Here is a 20,573-nt window from a genome sequence, read left to right on the forward strand (position 1 = left end):
CCTCACTCCTCCAGGTGCCACCACTTCCTTCAACAGATCTGGAAATTGAGGCTCAGAGAGGCACACAAGTCACCCAGGGTCACATGTGGAATCAGTGAGATACTACGTCCAGTTTTCTTGCCTCCTCCCCTCCCCCTCCCCCTGCCACTCGCTGGCGAGCTGGTGATGGTGGCAATTTAAACAGAAAACCTTTAGTACCTCGCTCTCACCTATCGCGCTAGCCGGACCCCACCTTCTCCGGCCAACGTTGGGGGTGGGACGGGGTGTGGGCCCTTTAAGAGCACCCGGGAGGGATGGGCAGGCGCAGTGGTGCTGGGCAGACGTGGAGCTGGGCGTGAAGGAGTCCAGGCTGCAGCCGAGGGAGCCGAGTAGGACAAAGTTAGGAGTCGCTGTTTGGATGGTAAGTTCAGAAGTTGGAACTTGTCTCAGTTTCCTTGCTCCAGAAATGGGGCTGTGATCTAAAGACAGGGATATGAGTGAAGAAAACACAGAACCATCCTGGAAAGGTGAGTGTCTACTAACATAGCTTCATCTATCCAAATCTGCGCCGAGCCCCCGTGGCCTTCTGGGGCAGCTCTGATCTCTCTGTAAGGTCACCTGTCTCTGACCTGGGGTGATCTTCTAATGGTCACTATGACAGGAAGTGATAGCCGAGGTTTTCTGCACACTGGCTACTGTATTGGACAGCTCCGTGGTAAAGGGTGTGAGCCCAGGACAGCTAAATAGAAAAGGATCCTAGTGTCAGAATAGAGACCTAGAGAAGGACAGCAGCTCCCGCCCGGGGCCTGGATGAGCTGGTGGCTTCTCCCCTCTTTCTCCCTCACCCACGGGGACATCTGGGCAGCCGGGGCTCTGGGATCCAAGGCTGGGCCTGGGTTCTGGAGCCAAATTGGCCACATTTGGTGGTTGACAGTTGTTTTCTATTCTCTGCAAAGGGTTGCAGCTGGGAACTCGGCGGACTCAGAATCAGACAGGCCTGTGTTCTATCCCAGCCACTTCGCCATTCTTCATCCTCAGCTGTGTGACTTTGGGCAAAGTGATTGCACTTCTGTGGGTCTCACTAACCTTGTCTGTAATGTGGATGCGTGCACCTCTGTTGCGCCAAGTGGTTGTGAGGAACTAGTAACGTTTAGCCCCGAGCCTGGTATCCGGTCTGCCTGTAGTAAGTGTGAGATCTCAGTAATTGTAGCAGCGATAGCAATGCTTTGGTCACCTGTCCTTCCCCATCAATGTGGTAATCAAAGGGGATTGGTTGTATAAAGAAACCATGCTAGAATGGCCACCGGAGGGCACTTTGAGATCAGCCAGCCCAGTTCCTAGATAGGGAAACTGAGGCCCAAGGAGGCACAGGGATTCAGGGCTAGAGCCCCAGCTGGGTTCCTGGGCCCAGACCTGGATTGTGCCATGTGCCCCTACATGCCACACACACAGACCCCACCCGGTGGAGGATGAGGAGGTTTTTCCAGGATAGCAGGTGCGTCCTTTGCCCTGATATCCAAATATGAGGGACCCAGCATGGAGAGTGGCTCCAGCCTCTCCCGTTTCCCCTCTCCTGATATCCCAGTGTGGGGACGCCTGGCAGTTGACCAAGGACATGGGGACCTAGGTGACCCCAGTGGTGACGCCTGGGAACAGCTGAGCCATAGGCCACCTCCCAGTGTAACACCTGGCCCTAGACCTTGGTTTCCTGCCCCACTCCCTCCCGAGTGCTCACACTGTGCTTTTCTCTGCTTGAATTCCCTCTCGGATTCTGGTGCCGCCCCCTTAGGAAATGGATTGGTTAGGGTCACTCACAGTGGCATTATCAGGATTGGAACCCAAGTCTAGCCCACTGCAGAGGCTGGGCCTGCTGGGCTTGCCCCGTCCAGGCTCCCCTGGGTTCCAGATGCACCCAGGCGGGCTTTGATTATGAATGGGGGTGGGGCTTGCAGCCAGAACACCTGGCTCCCTCTCAACATCCTCGTGGCCGTTAGTCAGGTTGTGTCCTCATCTGTAAAATGGGCATGATTTTATCATTTACCTGATAGACTCAAGCGAGGTCAGAAAAGCCCTCTGTCAATTGCTGTTTATACTAGTTGTGTCCTATTTGTGATGATTCCTGGCAGCCTTCCATGCAGCTCTGCCTTTCCCAGCTCCTCACCCTGCAGGGCCCGGCTCCTGCTCCCCAGGGGCTGGGGTGATGTGCTTGGCTCATTGACCCAGTGCAGAAGGGCCTGGGTCCCACCCTGGACACAGTCCCTTCCTCTCGGAGCCTCTGTTTCCTCTTCTGTGGACTGGGTAGTATGTGCTGCCCGACCTGGATGGCTGGTCTCAGGGAGGTGGACCACCCACCGCAGAGTCCAATCCAAGGTGTCCCCTCTGCCCTGGACTTCACCATTGCCAGCCACCCTGGCAGGGCTCTGTGAATGGGAGGGGAGGCCTGCCTTAGCCGAAGTTCTCCAGTTCCTCTGGCCCTGATATTGGGCTAGGAGGCTGGGGGAGAAGAGCTGGGAGGAGGCGAAGGCAGGAACGGGACACAGGGAAGAGTCCATGCTGTGAGGTTTGAACCCCAGCTTCCCACAGATTTGCCGTGTGACCTCGCACAGATTGCTACACGTCTTAGTTTTTTCCTCTCGAACGCCTCCCACCCTGCAAGGGTGTTGTGAGGCTCTGGCAAGATACAGTATGTAGGAAAATGCCTGGTCCACAGTCAAGGCCTAATAAATGCTGAGCTCCCTGGGGCAGGAGTGGTCTCCTGCAAATCCCCAGGCACCAGAGCAGGGGGTGGGTGGGCACTGGGATGTCTGGCCTGGCTGAGATGGGGTTGGCCATGGAGATGGCTGCTGCCTAGCCACTGTAGCCTGTCCCCAGCCCCACTGCCACCATGGCCCCTTGGAGCATGCCAGGCACAGAGGAAGAGCTGGGAAGAAATTGTGATGGAGGGGAGATGCCCCCCCCGCCCCCGAAACCACCATGAAGGGAATGAGGAAGAGGGCCCCCGTCTGGTTCTGTCTCTGCTGCTCTAGGGATCGACTGCTGGCCGTGACCTAGCAGCCATCAGCCTGTGTGCTAAATGACCTATGTCCATCTTGAAAGAGCTGGAATAGGGGAAGCACTGAGGGCAGGATGCTCCACGCACAGGAGGTACCCGGAGGTTCCTGGCCTGCTTCCCTCCCGGGCTGCAAGCCTGGTCAGCTGGGAGGAGACAGCCCCTTTCACTCCTAAGGGGAGGAAGAAAGAAAACGAAAACAACAGCTACAAACGCAACCCGACAGCTGAGACACCATCTGTGTTTTCCTTTTTTTTCTTTCTCTTCGTTTTTAAAACAATATAGTGCAGACTGCACTTCTCACAGTAGAATATAATGGTCAATTTTAGTATAAAAAAAAAACATTCTCAGAGATTTGTAAATGCACTTAGTGCTTGAACAGGCCTTGGAGAGAGATACAGTACCGCTTCCAGAGCGCCAGAGGGGCCAGGACTTGAGGACTTCATGAGGGGACTCCTGCCTATCTTTCCCCGCCTTGATCGTGTGGGACAGGCCTTGGAGGGTGGTTTGCAGGAAAGGAGTTGGATTGGGCCTCCCAGTTAAAACCAAGAGGGTCCCAAGAGATCCCTCGAAGAAGGCAAGGGAGGTTCTCTCTGAATGGGATCTAAGATTTCAGGCCCATTGTTAGCCCCTGTGGTGCCTTTGTGCGAACAGGAAAAGGATGCCCCTTCCTCAAGATGCAGAAAATTGTAATAAATATACAAATTTGGGTGAAAGTGGTGTCTCCTTAGACAAGGTGCCCTTGTGCAGTGCACAGCCTGAACAACTGTACCCAGCAGCCCTATAAGATGTACTGGAGGGAAGGGGGAAGATGGTAGTCCAGGGTTTGGAGAATGGGGATGGGGGTGCAACTCTGTGTTAGGAAGGAATGGTGGGGGTAGGGGAAGGAGGAACAGGGGGACTGGTCTAGTCCCTGGGGCCTCCGTCAGAGTGGTCTTTACCTGGCTGGTGGGGAGACATTTTGGGCCCAGTGACTTCCTATCGGCCTCCTGTGCCCCTTTTCCAGAATACTGGGGAGCCAGTGTGGGGAGACACAGCTGCCTGACCCCTGGGGGGCTGCTCTGCCCCCCACCCTGACTGGTGCGCCTGTTTCCTCCTGCACCCCACCTTGGCCTGGGCCCCTGTCCCAGGGGGCCCAGAAAGAACCATTCCTGTTTTTGAGTGGTTTCTCTCTCCCTGCCTCTGCCAGCTTAGATAAAGGAAGGCATGGGCGCCAGTGGCTGCCCCCAGGCCCTCACTGTGTCCTGGCGCAACCAATGGTGGGGAGGGGCCTTGGTATGTGAGGTTGCCCTGCCACCCTCCATCCGGCTGCAGCGAGGCGGCAGCCAGCCTGGCTCCCCTGTGGGCATCAGCAGGCACAGGGTGGGGCTGAGCGCCCGTGAGCTGCCCACCCTGTTCGGCGGCCTGCCTCCTGGCTCCGCGCCCCGTCCGCATGTCCGTATGTCCGCAGGGCAGGCCTTATCTGTAGACGGGTAGGCGGATGTGGGCATGCTGGTGGTCGAGTAGCCGGGGCACGGCCACCGTCTCATAGCCCTTGCCCAGCATCTGCTCCTTGATGCAGGGCGGCCGGATGTCGTTGATGAGATACTCCAGTGACTGCAGGCTGCTGCTCAGCACCGATGTGTTGCACACACTCTTGCTGGGCAGGCCCGAGAGGGCATCTGCAGGGGGCCCAGCCAGCTCCCGGGCTGCCCCTGGCCCCAGCTCCGTGACCGCCACCGCTGCTGCCGGGTTGTAGCAGTCGCTGGTGGGGGTCACCAGCACACTGTTCCAGGGGGCCGCAAAGTACTGGCCCACGGTGAAGCTGGTGGGCAGCCCCACGCCACAGTTGAGGGGTGACCCGCTGGCCCGCTCATATGCCCGGCCCCCGCAAGCCTCAGGGGACTTGCTGGCCACCGTGCTCCCACTGTAGGCACGCAGTGGCTGGGGCGGCGGTGGGGGCGGTTTCTGCGGCCACAGCAGGTAATCCAGGCCACTGTCTGTGTACCCTGCAGGCTTGGCGGCCCCAGCCAACGTCAAGGCTTGGGTGGCTCCCTGGCCCAGCTCAGTGCCTTTCCGGCAGTCGGACAGACCGGCTGCGGCCGAGTAGGCCATGCTGGGGAAGCTGGGCACTGGGCCGTGCTTGGCAGGGCTGGGATGGGGAACAGCCACGCCCTGGCAGGCAGGGGGTGCGGCACCCGGGGCCTGGCACTGCTGGTTGAGCTGGTAGAGGAGGCTGTGGATGGAGGGCAGGTTGGAAGGTGGCAGGGGCAGGCCCCGGCCTGGCAGGGGGATGACGGAGGCAGCAGTGGCGGCTGCAGGCAGGCCAGGTGGTGGAGCAAGCGCCTCAGGTGGCTTGGGGTAGGCCAAGGGCCCCAGAGTGCTGGGCACTGGGTAGGGCGCAATGCCCACCTGCACGGCGGCCGGTGACAGCTTGGTCCGCTTGCCCTCGGCGCTCTTGAGCACACTTCTGGCAGGCCCAGCTGGTGCGGCCGTGCTGGAGGAGGAAACCGCGGCCTTGACGATGGCCAGAAGGCCCTGGTAGCCAGCGGTGTGCTGCGGGTAGGGGCTGTAGCGCTGGCCACTGGTGTCATAGCCATTGACTGTGCGGCTGAGGTGCTTGTGCTGGGGCACACGGATGTTGGTGGGGAAGATCTTGATGGACAGCGGGCTGTTGGCTACCTTCTCGGCATAGGCGTCCAGTTCTGCTGGGCTCGGGTAGCGGGAGGAATGCATGGCGCTGGCCACCGCCTCGCCTGCGGGAGGAAACAGGTGTGAGGGCCCATCGGGAGGCCACGCCCACCTCTCCCCACAGAGCTCACTAGTCCTGCCCCCTCCACTCATTTCTCATTCATTTTACTCCTTATTCCTTCTACATTTTTAAACATCGAATTTAAGTGTAAAGTGCAGGGAACTGCCTGCATCATAAGCTTGATGAACTTTCACAAAAGGAACACACCTGTTTTATGATACCCAGGCCAGGAGACAGAACATTGCTAATCCCCTGTAGGGTCCCTGGGCCCCTCCCAGTCTCTAACCACACCACACTAACCACTATCCTGACTTCTAACATGGACTGGTTGTGCCTGGTTTGTGTATGTGGTAAGATGGAATTCTACAGTATGTACTCATTTGCACCTGGCTTCTATCACTTCATACTATGAGAGAGTCATCCGGGTGGCTGTGTGGGGAGTAGTCTGGTCTGTTTCATTGCTGTATGGTATTTGTTGTGTGACTATGCTGCAATCTATTCATCGTTTCTGTTCTTTTAGAGACAGGGTCTTGCTCTGTCACCCAGGCTGGAGTGCAGTGGTGCAGTCATGGCTCACTACAGCCTCGGCCTCCTAGGCTCAAGTGATCCTAGGCATGCGCTACCACGCCTGGCTAATTTTTGTATTTTTTGCAGAGACATGGTTGCGCCACGTTGGCCAGGCCAGTCTCAAACTCCTGAGCTCAAGTGATCCTCCTGCCTCGGCCTCCCAAAGTGCTGGGATTACAGGCATGAGCCACTGCACCTGGCCTATCCCTTCTATTCTTGATGGCATTTGGGTTGTTTCTAGCTGGGTGAGGTGGCTCACACCTGTAATCCCAGCACTTTGGGCAGCTGAAGTGGAAGGATCGCTTGAGCCCAGGACTTCAAGATCAGCCTGGGCGACACAGCAAGACCTCATCTTTATGGAAAAAAAAAAAAAAAAGCCAAGCATTATGGTGCATGCCTGTAGTCCTAGCTACTTTGGAGGCTGAGGTGGGAGGATCACCTGAGCCCAGGAGTTGGAGGCTGCAGTGAGCTGTGACTGTGCCATTGCATTCCAGCCTGGCAGATAGAGCAAGACTTTGTCTCAAAAAAAAAAAAGTAAATACAGTGCCATGGCCCCTAGTGCATGCAGAGTTCTGTTGGATATATACTCAGGAATGGAATTTCTAGGTCTCAGGGGAGATGCCCCTGCCCGGCTTTGGGAGAAAATGCCTGACCATTTATTCGTGAGATCATGCCAGGCTACACTCCCACCCGCAGAGCACAGGAGTTCCAGTGGCCCCACAACCTGCCAGTGCTTGGTATCATCTTTCATTCTGTCACCACTCTGGGGGACATTCCTTCCTTCTAACCCTTTTATCCTCCCTGTGCCTCCCTTCCTCACCTGTGAAACGGGATGATGACCCCCTGCCCACCTCATGGGCTGGTTAAGCGTGCTACTATGTGAACACGGCAGATGGGGCTTAGCACCAGGGCAAGCTGCTGCCTCTTGCTTCCTGGCCCCTCCTTGAGTCTACTGTTCACCTGAAAGGCCAGCATGGCTGCTGCTGCCTTTTTAGTGAGCCGCCTGCATGGGGCTGAAGGGTACGCTCTGTGCTACAGGCTGACTGTCCCCACTGTAAGTAGACACAACTGGCCCTGCCATGGGGAAGGAAGGCCATGGCGGGCAGACTCCTGCCCCCATCCATAGCCCCTCCCTGGTCCTGAGACCTTCCCAAGGGCAGCCCACGGCCTTCCCGGGGCTGAGGGGGTGTGGAGAGTGGTGGTGGTGGAGTTCCAGGAGGCAGATGGAATGGCCCTGGGCATGTAGTTTGCCCAGCTGAGCCTCAGTTTTCCCATCTGTAGAATGGGGGTCATGATCATGCCAGGTCTCCAAGGTGGCCTCAAGGAATGGAGGCGCCAGGGGGCTCAGTAGGGGGTGAGGTACATGATAGGTGCTTGGAGCTCATTACTTTCATGGGAGCTTGGGAGAGGAGCTTCACCACTCGGCCTCTGCTTCCTCCTCTGTAAAATGGGGTGATGCTGCTGTTAATACTACTTCCCAAGGTGGCTGGGAGGGTTTGACGGGTCATGTGCGGTAGATGGCGTTAACAAAAGCTGGTGTTCTGTGAGTGTATTAATACCTTTCCCGTCTGCCCAGAGAAAGGGCCCTCCCAGAAAAGGGGCAGGGGACTCATGCCACCCTTCTGACGGGCACAGGTGGGACTGGCATCGCAGCTGGGGATAGAGTGCAGACCCTGCTACCTCCCCACTGATCAGAAGGCTGCAGGCCATATCCCATCCTTCTAAAGCATCGTCCCTGACACCGTCGTGGGCTCACAACCAATCCAAGTGAAATGGGATGGAGAGGAACAGGCGGTGGTGGGACATGGGGGTCCAGAGACAGTTTCCCAAAAGGAACTGTATCCTGGTTAAGTCCTGGGCCACTGGTAGAAGGGGTGAAAAAAGAGGGAGAAACAGATTTCAGGCAGAGTAAACAGCCTAGGCAAAAGCCCTGAGGCAGAGAAGTAGTCCGGGTGGGAACTGTAAATGACTCGGGAAGAGAGAGGGAGCCTGGGGCAGGCTTGCAGAGAGAAACCCAAGAAAGGTGGCCAGCCGGGAGGGCCTCTTCGCTGCAGGACAGCGGCTCTCACTGCACGGGGCACTCTGGCTGTGTGTAGAGACATGTTTGGCTGTCACAGCTAGGGGTAGAGGTGCTACTGGCATCGGGTGGGTCATGGCCCGGGTTGCCACTAAACATCCTACAATGCACAGGACAGCTCTGCCACACAGAAGGGTCCAGTCCCAATTGTCAGCAGGGCCAAGGGGGAGAAGCCCCGACCTGGGGCACTGGGCATCCATGGGAGGTTTTAAGCAGGGTAAGGCATGGGCAGGCCTATGAGCCTGGGCAAATGAGCTTCGGTCGGCTTATTTGCCTCTGCCCTGGGGTGAAGGGTGTGGTCTGACCTGGCCAGGGCAGCAGGGAGTGAAGAAGTAGGCGGCTCTCCGTCCATCTGGCCTCACTGGGGCTGGGCAAGTGGACCCGGCCATGGCCCCCATCCCGACTCTGCCCGGGGCAGCCTCCTCCTAAGTGGCCTAAAATAAACTCGGTGTGGAGCATGGAAATGTCACTTTGGCCAAGGGGGAATCTTTCTCCGAGATTGGATTTAAACTACATTATACAAGCAATTTCATGGGCACTTAGCGCCACTCGGAGAGTCCCGCAAAAAAGGGACCAGCTCTTCATTTACCAGCCATAAATCAGCAGTTGCTATAATGAGCACAAAAATGTCACTTTTATGCAATTTTACAGATGAACAAAACTGGTGAAATTAACTGTGGTAACCTACTGGAGTCAGCAAAAGCAGCTGCCGGGGAAAAAAAAATTATATCTGTATGTATTTTTGTTCCTCTTAAACTCTCTTCCCAAGCAAGTTTCTGCCATTGTGGTGTGAAAACTCATTTGTCCTCACCATTATACTTTCATTTGGAGTTTATCTTGAGTATCCAATGAGCCACCAACTGTGAAAATGATTAAATCTACAAAATCTATCTAATGGATGGAATGAATTAGGTGTTTAAAACCTTAAGAAGAAGAAGAAAAAGGAGTGCCTGTTCCTAGTCCCCATTCACTGAAAGAAGGGGCATTTTGCCCCCATGTGGTCAACAGGGCTCACTGAGGGTGACCTGGTCCCTCTGCCATTCCACAGAAAGTGCCATAATACAGAAGCTCATTTTGGTGAGTGTCTAGTATGTGCTAGGCTCCATGGCCATGGCTTTTTTTCTTTTTCTTTTTCTTTTTTTTGAAGACAGGGTCTCACTCACGGTAGAATGCAGTGGCACAATCATAGCTCACTGCAGCCTCGACCTCCCAGGCTCAAGTGATCCTCCTGCCTCAGTCTCCCAAGTAGCTGGGACTACAAGGGTGTGCCACTACACCTGGCTAATTTTTGTATTTTTTGTAGACATGGGGTCTCACTATGCTGCTCAGGCTGGTCTCGAACTCATGGGCTCAAGTGACCCTCCCACCTGGCATCTGAAAGTGCTGGGATTACAGGTCAGCACTTTGAGATGCCACTCTCATTTGGAGGCCCTAACAACCTAGAGGTGGGAGATGGTCCCCGTTTTACTGATGAGGAAACAAACAAGTTAGGACATTTGGCAGCTGGCCTCCATGATCTGCCACTCACACCAATGATTTTTATACCTCCTGGTATTCATGCCCTTGTCCAGTCCCTGGGACCCATACCAAACAGGGCTGACTCGTATAACTAGTACGATACTCTGGAAGTGACAGAATATGGCTTCCAGGGCTCAGTCATAAAAGTAGTTGTGGCTTCCTCCTCACTCGCTCTCAGACCACTTGCTCTGGGGGAAGCCACTGTTGTGTCAGGACACTGAAGCAGCCCATGGAGAAAGAGGCCCATGTGGCCATGAACTGCAGCCTTCAGCCAAGAAGACCATGTGAGACTTCTTGGAAGCAGATCCTCCAGCCCCAGTCAGACCTTCGGATGAGAGTGCAGCCCTGACCAATATCCTGACTGCAACCTCTTGACAGACCCTGAGCAGAACCACTCAGCCAAGCTGCTCCCAACTTCCTAAGCCACAGAAACCATGAGAGATATTAACTGACTGTTGCTGCCTTAAGCCACTGAGTTTTACTTGTCACACAGCAGTAGGTGACTCATGCAGGTTCCACTGTGCAGAGCAGGAAGTGGAAGCTCAGAGATTCCCAAGAGCATGCAATCAGCAAAGGGTGGAGCTGAGATTCAGGCCCAGTCTGTCTGCTTTCCAGGTTGTCTTCACCCTACCTCCACCTTGAGGCAGGGCGAAGCCAGGGGCTTCATGAGGCCCTCCTCTTCCCTAGAATCAGGAGGAGGACAGTCTTGAGGAGAGACCACAGAGTCAGCCTAGAGGTTCAAGAAGGCAGGGAGGCCACCCATCAGAGGCCACCCAGGGAGGCAGCTCTCACGCCTGCCCTGGGCTTCTGCCTGGCACTTAGCAACTTTCAGCTGGTGGCCCTGAGCCCCAGTCCCTCTTAGAGATGGGCTTGGGGGAGCTGCCCAGTGCTTCAATGTGCTTCGAATGTGAGTGCCTTCAGGTGGGGCATGAGCCTCCAGGTCACTGGAGTCCCTGTCTGAAGCCTGGCCTGGCCACAGTGCCCCGGTGGCCCCTGGAAGCCTTTGGGTTTGCAGCTCCTCCTTTACATCTTGTTCCCTGAAGGACTTTCCTGAGCCCACCCATGGGTGCCTCCAACCCAACCTGTTCCACCAGAGTAGCAATGGAGGTGGCTTGGGGTCCCAGACTACTTGGGGCCCTGACCCCAGCTTGGTGAAGGCTCCAGACTCTCCCTTGAAAGTGGGCCCAGCTGCGAGTGTTTAGTGCAATTGCACAGTCCCATTTTGGTAAATGTAATGGAAGGAAAAGGTCTTACATGAAGGAAGTGGGTGAGCCAGTGGGCTGGGGCAGGCTTCTCAGCTGTGGCAAGGATGGTGGGGAGGGGGCCTGCAGCTTTGTGACTCCATTCTATCAAATAGGATGCCACGGAAGTGGTGCCGTGTGACTCTCATGGCTGGGTTGTAAGAGGCAATGTGGCTTCCACCTGGAATATGTTCTCTTGGGACCTCCATCCTTGGAACCTGGCCACTGCGTTCTGACGAAGCTGAGGCCTAACATGTGAGCATGCAGGTCTTCAGAAGATTTCCGTGGCCCCTACCATCACCAGGACATCACAGGGCAGCTGCACCCTCCCCACTGTGCCCAGCCCCTATTCCCGAGCATAAGTGGCTGTTTGGAGCTGCTGGTTTTGGGGTTACCACACAGCTACAGTAACCAGAACAGCAGGGCATGGGACTATGAGTGGCGAGATGGAGGGGCACCTAGCTTGGACAGGGTGGTCAGCAAAGAAGCCTCCTCTGATAATGTGGCTTTGGAGTACAGATTGGAGGGAGGTGGGCAAAGGAGCCATGTGGATGGCTGATGGAAGGTAGTCTTGGGGGGTTGGTGAGTGCATGGGACCTGGGACCTGGCGCAGCTGAGGAAGCAGTTGGTGCAGGGTGAGGGTGGGTGGGGAAGACAGGCTGGAGAGGTGGGAGTGCACTGCAAACCAGCAGGCTTCAGGGCCACTGCCAGGACCTGGGGGTTTCCTCCATGTTGGAAGGTTCTGAGCTGAGAAGAGAGATCTGACTCAGGTCTTTCTATGACCCCTCAGGCTGCTGGCTGGAAAGGGGCCAAAGGAAGCCCTGGGAGCTGCCCAACTGCCAGCTCCAGGCAGAGTACCCACACCCAGGCGCCCTCAGAAGCAATGGGACTTGCTGGGCCCTAAACATGAGGTTTGAGAGGCCCTGGAGATGTGGGGGATATGGATGGGGCAGGCACATGGAAAGAGGCACCTCCCACGTGCCTGTAACTTACTACACCCTTGCAGGCTCTCTCCTCTCTGGAAGGAGGTAGAACCAAGGTGTGAAGGAACAAGCCCCAAGTGCTGACAGCAGCCTGCCTGGAGAAGAGGGCCCGGGTTATGGGATGGCAGGGGGATTTTATTCCACTGTGCTTTTCTATAATTGCCAGCAGCCAGTGACTGAGTATTGATTTAGGGTGGGGGAGGGGCGCACAGCTCCCTGTCCTCCTCAGGTTCTGCCTGGAGCCTGGGGTAGTGCCCTTGGCAGCTGCATCAAAGCTCCTCTTACTCCCGTGGCCCCTTCTGGCTCCCACCTGCCTTGGTGATGCAGCTTCTGCTCCTGGGAAGAGCACAGAGGCCTGGGGGGCAGCCTTACAGCATCTGGGGGTGGGGCTGCAGGTGGAACGTGGACTCTGAGCCACAGATCTGGTTCAAGTCCCAGCTCTGCCACACACTGGCTGTGTGGCCTTAGGCACACCACTGTCCCTCTCTGAGCTTTCATTTTCCCTTGTGTGAAATGGGTGAATGCTGCTGCTGACCTGGGAGGTTCTGTGAAAGGTGTTAAGAGCCGGCTTAGCTCAGTGCCTACCCTCAGTGGGGGCATGGTTGTGGGGTTGATGACTTCGTCGGAGCCCCCTCCACTGCCTCCAAGCTCCCAGCTGCCTCTTTCTGTAATGCCCTCCACTGAGCTCCTGCTTGTGTGAGTCTGAGCTGCTCAGGGTGGCATTCAAGGCCCTGGCCACCTGGCCCAGGCCTCCTTCCCGCAGGCCCCTGGAGCCACACATGGCGTCCCCAGCTTCCTCTCATATGCCACCCTCTGTTGACTATTCCCTCCAGGCCAGGCATTGTGCCAAACCCTCATGGCCTTGCCCTTCCGCAGTCCTTGTGGCAGCCCCGTGCTTCAGAAGAGAAGGTCAGACATTTAAGGAGTAGAGTGTCAAGCGGGGGGTCACAAACAAATGCCTAGAGAGGACAGATGGCAGGGACTGAGGTGGGCAGGGAGGGTGTGTCCTGACCAGAGAATGTTCACATTTAAGCAGCATTCAAATACCCAGCAGGGCCAACCACACACCAGGTGGGCGGGATATGGCCCACAGGCTGCCAGTTTGAGACCACTGGTGGCCGAGAGAGGATTTGTGAGCCAAGATTTGAGCCCAGGTCCTCCATCCCCCCGACTCCTGCTCTCAGTCACTGGGCAGCGTTGGTACTGTGGCTCGGGCCCATTCTCTCACACTGATGTGCCCTCTTTCCTCCATAACCGAAGCCTCACTGGTCCTTTAGGGTCTAACTGAAGCACTGCCTCCCTGTGCTGACCACCTGGACCGACTGCTCTCCGGGTCTGTATCTGTTTCCCCTGCCCCACACCCCTATGCGAAGGGCCTCATCTGTGGGTCACAGCACCTGATCCAAAGTGGTGAAATGTGTGTGGGGGGGTGCTGCCCATGAGTCAGGGATGGCCTCCACCCAGCGTTCCACCATGCACTGGTGCCCACTGGTGCGTGGTACACAGTAGGAGCTTGTGTTGTGTGCTGGGTAAATGCAGTAAGAGGGGTTGCCTACATACCCCTGACCCACTGGCTCTCCTGACCCTCAGGTCTCAGCCGAGGTGTCCCCCAGCCAGGCAGCCCCTGATGTGTCCTCGTAGGACCCCCATGCTGTAGCTGTCGGTCTACTTTTCTCCTGAGCTAGATTTGGAGACCGTCTAGGGCAGATCCTGTTTTTTTTCACCACCCTGACTTCTAAATAATTGCAGGTGCCACCACCGAGGGTGCTTGGAAAGCGTCCCATGGATGGTGGCTCCAAGGCCAAAGAATCCCGTTCCCAGGCCTCTGAGAGGTTGCAGGGGCAGCCACCAGGCAGCATGTGGGTTCAAACGTGCAGAAGCCAGGGTGCTCCCCACTGTGTACTGGGGCCACTCCTTCCCCCACTCTGCCTCTGCCTGCTGCGGCCCCCATTAAAGACTTGTCGGGAAATTTAAAAGGCTGGCTGGGCTGGAAGTGCTGGATGAGCTGCCGCTGCCATTAAGTTAATGTTATGGGCCTTTTACAGGTGTGTTAAATAGATGCGGTTATTAACGAGTGTATTATGCCAATTAAAACCAGCCCTTTGAGTGGGATTTAATGTTGCTATAGGGAGACACAAGAGCGGGCCTTCCAGAAGCTGAGGAGTGGGCAGGGCAGGCGGAGTGTGTTGGGGATGTGCCAGAGGGACCATGGAGCAGCGGGGAGCTTGGACTGCAACACTCTGCACCGCAGGGCCTGTGATATGGGACCCCAGGCACCTACCGCAGAGTGAGCCAGGCAGGGCCAGGCTGGGTCCAGGGAGAGGAGTGTGTTCTTCAGCCCTCACCATCCTGTGGGGTGCATTCTGGGGCTGCCCCCATTTGACAGATAAGCAGCTGAGGCTTGGAAAGGGCAAGTCACCTGTCCAAGGAGCCGGAAGTGGCAGACAGGAGGCTTGGAGGTGGGTTCTGCTGGCACCAGAGCTACCTCCTGGATCCCCCTGCGGTTCTAGGTTCCTACTGCTTCACTGGGCATGCCCCTGGAGAAGGGGTTCCCTTGGTGGACTTCAGCTTTCTGGAAGGTAGAATGGAGCAAATTCTCGCCTTCCCATAGGAGAGGGGAGAGTGAAAGGTGTGCAAGCACACAGTAGGTATTCACCCAGTGTTGTTTCTTTCTCAAGCTGTTGCACGCTTTGTCTACTGCCTCCTTTGTTAGGGCTCAGGGTATTTATCTGTGTTGAAATGGGGGAGCAAGGGGTGTCCAGGGCTTCTCTAGGATGGAAGGGGTCCCTGGCACAGGGCCTGGCCCCAGCTCGCCAGGGGAAGCAGCTCCACATCTGCATTCCCCTTCGCTGCCACACTCTGCCCTTGGAGGTGGCAGCCTCCTGAATGCTCAATTAACGTGACACTAATTAGCTGGTGGCAGAGACAGAATCCCTAATGAGGTCGCCCAGGAGGGGGGGCAGGGATGGCGGCTGGGCTAGGGCAGACACAGCTGTTCTCCAGCCTCTGTGGGAGGGGTGTGGGGAGGGGCAGGAGTGGCTGCTCCATACCTTCCTGGCTGTCCCAGGGGCCCTGCCCCAGCCCAGTGACTAGGGTGGTAGCCTGAGGGCCCCTGAGGTCAGCCACAGGTGTGAATCCACACATCCCAGTGACCAGCCATGGAACCTCAGGGAAGTGACTGCAGCTCTCCTGATGTCTGTTTCCCATGAGGGCAGGGGAATGGAGATGAAATGACAGAATGCATGTCAGTCAGCCTGGTACGGGTGCTCAGAAAAGGCTGGCCACCTTCCTTCTAGCTCTTTCTGGGCCGGAACTGGCAGTGGAGGGTAGCAGCGAACAATGGGCCCTGTACAAAGGACCCTGCCTCTCGTTCTCTAACATGTGCACACACGCAAGCTACATACATGTGCTGAGATGCTCACATGTATGCCCAGACATTCAGGGACACCCTCAACATACAAAGACAGTCAGGTGCTCCGGGCACACATTTATCCACACACACCTTCCACATCCCACAGCCCTGGAGTGGCCAAGGTGGCCCTGCTGGTAGGGCTGGAGACACTTTAATCCCTCTCCAGCCTGACTGTCTTGACGCTCCCATGTGCCTCAGTTTCCCTTGCCCACTCCCTAGCTGGGCTCTGTCTTTGGGAGCCCACACCTTACTCTCTGCCTGCACCCAGGGCCCCAGATTTGTCTGTGTTTCCTGTCTTGTCCTGATGTTGCTGCCTGTCCTTTTGCCTTCAGCCTGGCCTCATCTCTCGCCTTCTCCAGACATAGACCTACTCCTGTCTGTCTCCAGCCATATATGTGTTGTTCTGACTCACCTACCCATCCCGCCCCCTCCCCACCCCTGGCTCTCTGCCTGTTTCCATCATTGTCTTCCTGCAGCCACATCCGTGGCTCTCTATTCTGGACACTGGTCCATTATAAGTGTGGCAGACACCCACTCTTAATTTGTGGCTTGTCTTTTTTTTCTCTCATTTTGGAAATCCTTTCTATCCTGGGGATTATATTCTCCATCATTTTCTTCAAAGAATGATATGATTTTGCTTTCCACAGTTAGATTTCTAGTCTGCCTGGGATTCCTTTTTGGGTATGGTGTGAGGTAGGGCTCCTCTGTCACTTATTCCCTGTGGATAACCATTTGTCCCAGCATGGCATATGTCTTCCCAGTGATCTGCAACCCCTGCTTTGTCTCCTGGTCCTTGTGCTGATCCCACTGTCTCAACTTTAAGCTGTAACAGGACAAGCCCCTTCCCCAACCCTGATACTTCTTTCTCAAGAGTGCCTTGGCCATTTTTGGTCCCTTTGTTTTTATCAATTAAGTCAGCTTTTGAGTTACACACACATAAATGCTCAAGATGTAGGGACTGAATTTCTTCCATTTGAATCTCTGTCTATATGCATGACATATTTCTAAGTTTATTTAGGTCTTTAAAAAATACCACTGAATAAACTTATCTTCTCCATAAAGGCCATTTGCCTCTTTTGTCAGAGTTTCATAATTTAGAGGAAATGGACGAATTCCTAGAAAGACATCAACTACCAAGACTAACTTGAGAAATTGAAAATCTGAATAGACCTATAACAAGTAAAGAGACTGAATTAGCAATCAAAACACTACCCACAATGAAAAGCCTAGACCTAGATGGCCTCATAGGTGAATTCTACTAAGCATTTAAATAAGAATTCATTATTCACAACCTCTTCCATAAAAAAAGAGAGAACACTTCCAGATGAATTCTGTAAGGCCAGTATTACCCTAATTCTAAAACCAGACAAAGATATTACACACAAAAAAACTATAGACCATATAGCCATTATGAATATAGATGCAAAAACCAACAAAATACTAGCAAACTAAATCCAGCCACTTAGAAAAAAGATTATATACCATGACCAAGTGGGACTTATCCCAGGAATGCAAGGTTGGTTCAACATCCAAAAATCAATTAATGTTAATACCATGTTGACAGAAGGACAACTACCACATGTTCATCCCAACAGACACAGAGCATTTGCCAAATCAATATCCCTCATGATAAAAATACTCAAAAAACTATGAAAACTACATAGTTAACATCATACTTCATGGTAAAAGATTGAATGCTTTCCCTCTACAATCAGGAATAAGACAAAGTATCTTTCCACTCCTATTCAACATTGTACTAAAAGTTTTAGCCAGAGCAATTAGACAAAAAAAAAAAAAAAGCATTCATATTAGAAAGAAGTAAAACCATCTCTAGTCACAGATGACATTATCTTGTATACAGGATATCCTAAGAAATTCACTAAAAAACTATTAGAATAAAGAAGTTCAGCAAGGTTGCAGGATACAAGATCAATATACAAAAATCAACTGTTTCTATTCACAATGAACAATCCAAAAATTAAGAAAATTCCAATTACAACAGCATCAAAAAGAAGACTGAGGAATAAATTTAACAAAAGAGCAAAACTCAAAATCCGTAAACTACAAAACATTGTTGAAAGAAAAATAAATGGAAAGACACCCTGTGTTCATGGATTGGAAGACAATAATAAGATGGCAATATTCCCTAAGTTGATCTATAAATCCGATGCAAATCTCTATCAAAACCTCAGCTGGCTTCTTTGCAGAACTTGACAAGCTGAGACTAAACTTCATGGGACTCAGAATAGCCAAAACAGTCTTGAAGGAGGAGGACAAAGTTGGAAGATTTACACTTTCTGATTTCAAAGTGTATACAAAGCTGCCATTAAAAACTTAATACAAAGCTGCAGGAATCAAGACAATGTGGTACTGGCATAAAGATGGACATGCAGATCAATGGAATAGAAAATCCAGAAATAAACCCTTACATTTATGGTCAATTGATTTTCACAAGGGAGCCAAAACAACTCAATAGGAGAAAGATTGGTCTCTTCAACAAATGGTGTTGGGACAGCTAGATATCGATATGCAAAAGAATGAAGTTGGATCCTTTCCTCATGATGTACACAAAACTTAACTCAAAATGAATTACGGGCTGGGGAATTACGGGCTGGGCACAGTGGCTCATGCCTGTAATCCCAGCACTCTGGGAGGGCGAAGCGGGCTGATCACCTGAGGTCGTGAGTTCGAGACCAGCCTGACCAACATGGAGAAACCCTGTCTGTACTAAAAATACAAAATTAGCTGGGCATGGTGGCGCATGCCTGCAATCCCAGCTACTCGGGAGGCTGAGGCAGGAGAATCGCTTGAACTTGGGAGGCAGAGGTTGCAGTGAGCCAAGATTGCGCGCCATTACACTCCAGCCTGGGCAACAAGAGTGAAACTTTGTCTCAAAAAAAAAAAAAAATTACAGACCTAAATGGAAGAGCTAAAATCAGAAAACTCTTAAAACACAGGAGCGTGTATCTTCATGACCTTGGGTTATGCAAAGCCTTCTTAGATAAAAACACCGAAAATACAAGTGACCAAAGACATTTTGACATCATCAAAATTCAAAACTTTTGTGCTTCAAAGGATATCACAAAGAAGGTGAAGACAACTCCGGAATGGGCGAAAATATTTGCAGATCATGTGCCTGATATGGGACTTGTATCTAGAATATATGAAGTTTTACAACTTAATAAAAAGACAAATTGCTGAATTTAAAAATGGACAGGCTAGGCGCAGTGGCTCATGCCTGTAATCCCAGTGCTTTGGGAGGCTGAGGCAGGAGGATCACTTGAGGCAGGAGTTCAAGACCAGCCTGGGTAACATAGTGAGACCCCATCCCTACTAAAAATTAAAAAATTATCTGAGCTTGGTGGCATGTGCTTATAGTCCCAGCTATTCAGGAGGCTGAGGTGGGAGTATCACTGGAGCCCAGGAGGTCGAGGCTGTAGCGAGCCATGACCATGCCAATGCCCACCAGTCAGGGTAACAGAGCAAGACCCTGTTTCAAAAAAAAAAAAAAAAAAAAGAGTCCCAAACTACTGCCTGTGGGCCAAATCTGGCCTGCTGCCTGCTTTTGTAAATAAAGTCTTATTGGAACACAGCTACACCCATTCATTTATGTATGTCTGTGGCTGTATTCCTGCAAGAACTGGAGTGTTAATAAATTACAAAAGAAACTGTATGGCCTGCAAAGCTGAAAATATCTGCTCTTTGCAGAAAATGTTTGCCAACCTCTGCTGTCAAGGAGTACGGTTGCATTTGTATGTTGATCTTATGTTGCTAAAGTCTTATTCTCTTGGGTTTTCTTTTTTTAGAGACAGGGTCTCAGTATGTTGGCCAGGCTGATCTCTTGGACTCCTTCTGAGTAGCTGGGACTACTGCAGCTGGGCTCTTGGGTTTTTCTATGCAGATAATTTTACTCCTTTCTAATCCTTATACTACCTTTTAATTTACTTGTCCTAGCTTACCTGTGCTGGCCACAGCCTCTCTGCAGCGTGTGGACAAGCAGTGATTCGGATCTTTGTCTCCCTCTGATTTTATCAAGCCTCAGGTTTGTTTGTAGTGGATCATGGTTGGACTCTGGTAAATGAAAGAGGCTGACTTCCTTCCTCGTTGGCTCGGAGCTTATTTTTAGTTGTTAAATCCTAAACAGGGATGAGATCTATCTGGCCTGCTCCTGGCCCTTCATCTCTGAGCCTCTGTCCTCTTGCAGGCTTGGTACCCGCAGCAGGGGCGGCCCCAGACCTTCCTTCCATCCCTCAGGCTGCACTCAGCAACAGCTACGTAACTGAATCTGCTGTGAGGTCCTAGATTTATTTTTAATTTCATTGGAATTTTAAATTGCTTTGTTTCTTCCGTCTTTTATTAGCATCAGTAGAAGCAGTGGCACCTGCAGGAATGCTGGTGGGCAGCAGTTCACTTAGGCAGTAGCTCCAGCCTGTGGGTGTCCTGAGGGTCTATAGGGCGGGGGTGGGGTAAGGGTGGGAATTGGGGAAGAGCTGCTCCCTGATCCTCTTGGACGACAAGCCCTTCAAAGCTTCTCATCTATCAGGAGCAATATGGGTGACGGAGTTTCTTGCCCCCTTGTGGGTATGGATATTGTGGGAGAGGCTCCCGCCCCAGGGATGGGGCAGGTGAGGTATCTGGGTCAGCTGCTAGGCCCTGCGGGGTCCTCTCCTTCCATTCCTATCTCCATGTCACAGCAGAGGAAACCAAGGCACACTCACTAACTTGTCCAAGACCATACATACACACCCCCATCAGGGCACAGCCTGTATTTGACCCCTAGACAGTCCCAAAGGCTGTGCCCTAGGGGTTCATGGGGATGGGGCAGGGTGGGCACGCTATCCTCAGCCACAGAAGAGCATCCTGGGGCACAGAGAGGCCACATCACTTACCCAAGGTCCAGCTGAGGAGGGTGGGTGCTCATGTCTGCCTCCTGGGTCAGCTGCCTTGGCTCCACCCTCCTTGGACCCTTAACTTAGACAGGGATGAGGCCCAGTCCCTGAGTACCCCCACCTCGCC

General features: G+C 53.4%; 1 protein-coding gene and 1 long non-coding RNA gene across 3 annotated transcripts in view; one reads left to right on the forward strand and one right to left on the reverse strand.

The window, feature by feature from the left end:
- Window positions 1–315: 315 nt before the first annotated feature.
- The window catches only part of LOC116477961 (uncharacterized), a 39,516-nt gene continuing 19,258 nt past the window's right edge, over window positions 316–20,573 (forward strand). The window contains exon 1 of the long non-coding RNA XR_004250694.2: window positions 316–506. This is a non-coding gene — a long non-coding RNA (uncharacterized LOC116477961). The remainder of the gene's footprint in view (window positions 507–20,573) is intronic.
- FAM222A (family with sequence similarity 222 member A) overlaps window positions 3,272–20,573 on the reverse strand; it is a 57,009-nt gene continuing 39,707 nt past the window's right edge. For both annotated transcript variants that reach the window (XM_032168739.2, XM_058425711.1), the window contains one exon: window positions 3,272–5,763. In XM_032168739.2, coding sequence (XP_032024630.1) covers window positions 4,487–5,763 — 1,277 coding nt within the window. In that variant the 3' untranslated portion in view covers window positions 3,272–4,486. The remainder of the gene's footprint in view (window positions 5,764–20,573) is intronic.

This window comes from Hylobates moloch, unplaced genomic scaffold (assembly GCF_009828535.3).
Source record: "Hylobates moloch isolate HMO894 unplaced genomic scaffold, HMol_V3 SCAFFOLD_12, whole genome shotgun sequence".
In the NCBI taxonomy this organism is placed as follows: Eukaryota; Metazoa; Chordata; class Mammalia; order Primates; family Hylobatidae; genus Hylobates; species Hylobates moloch.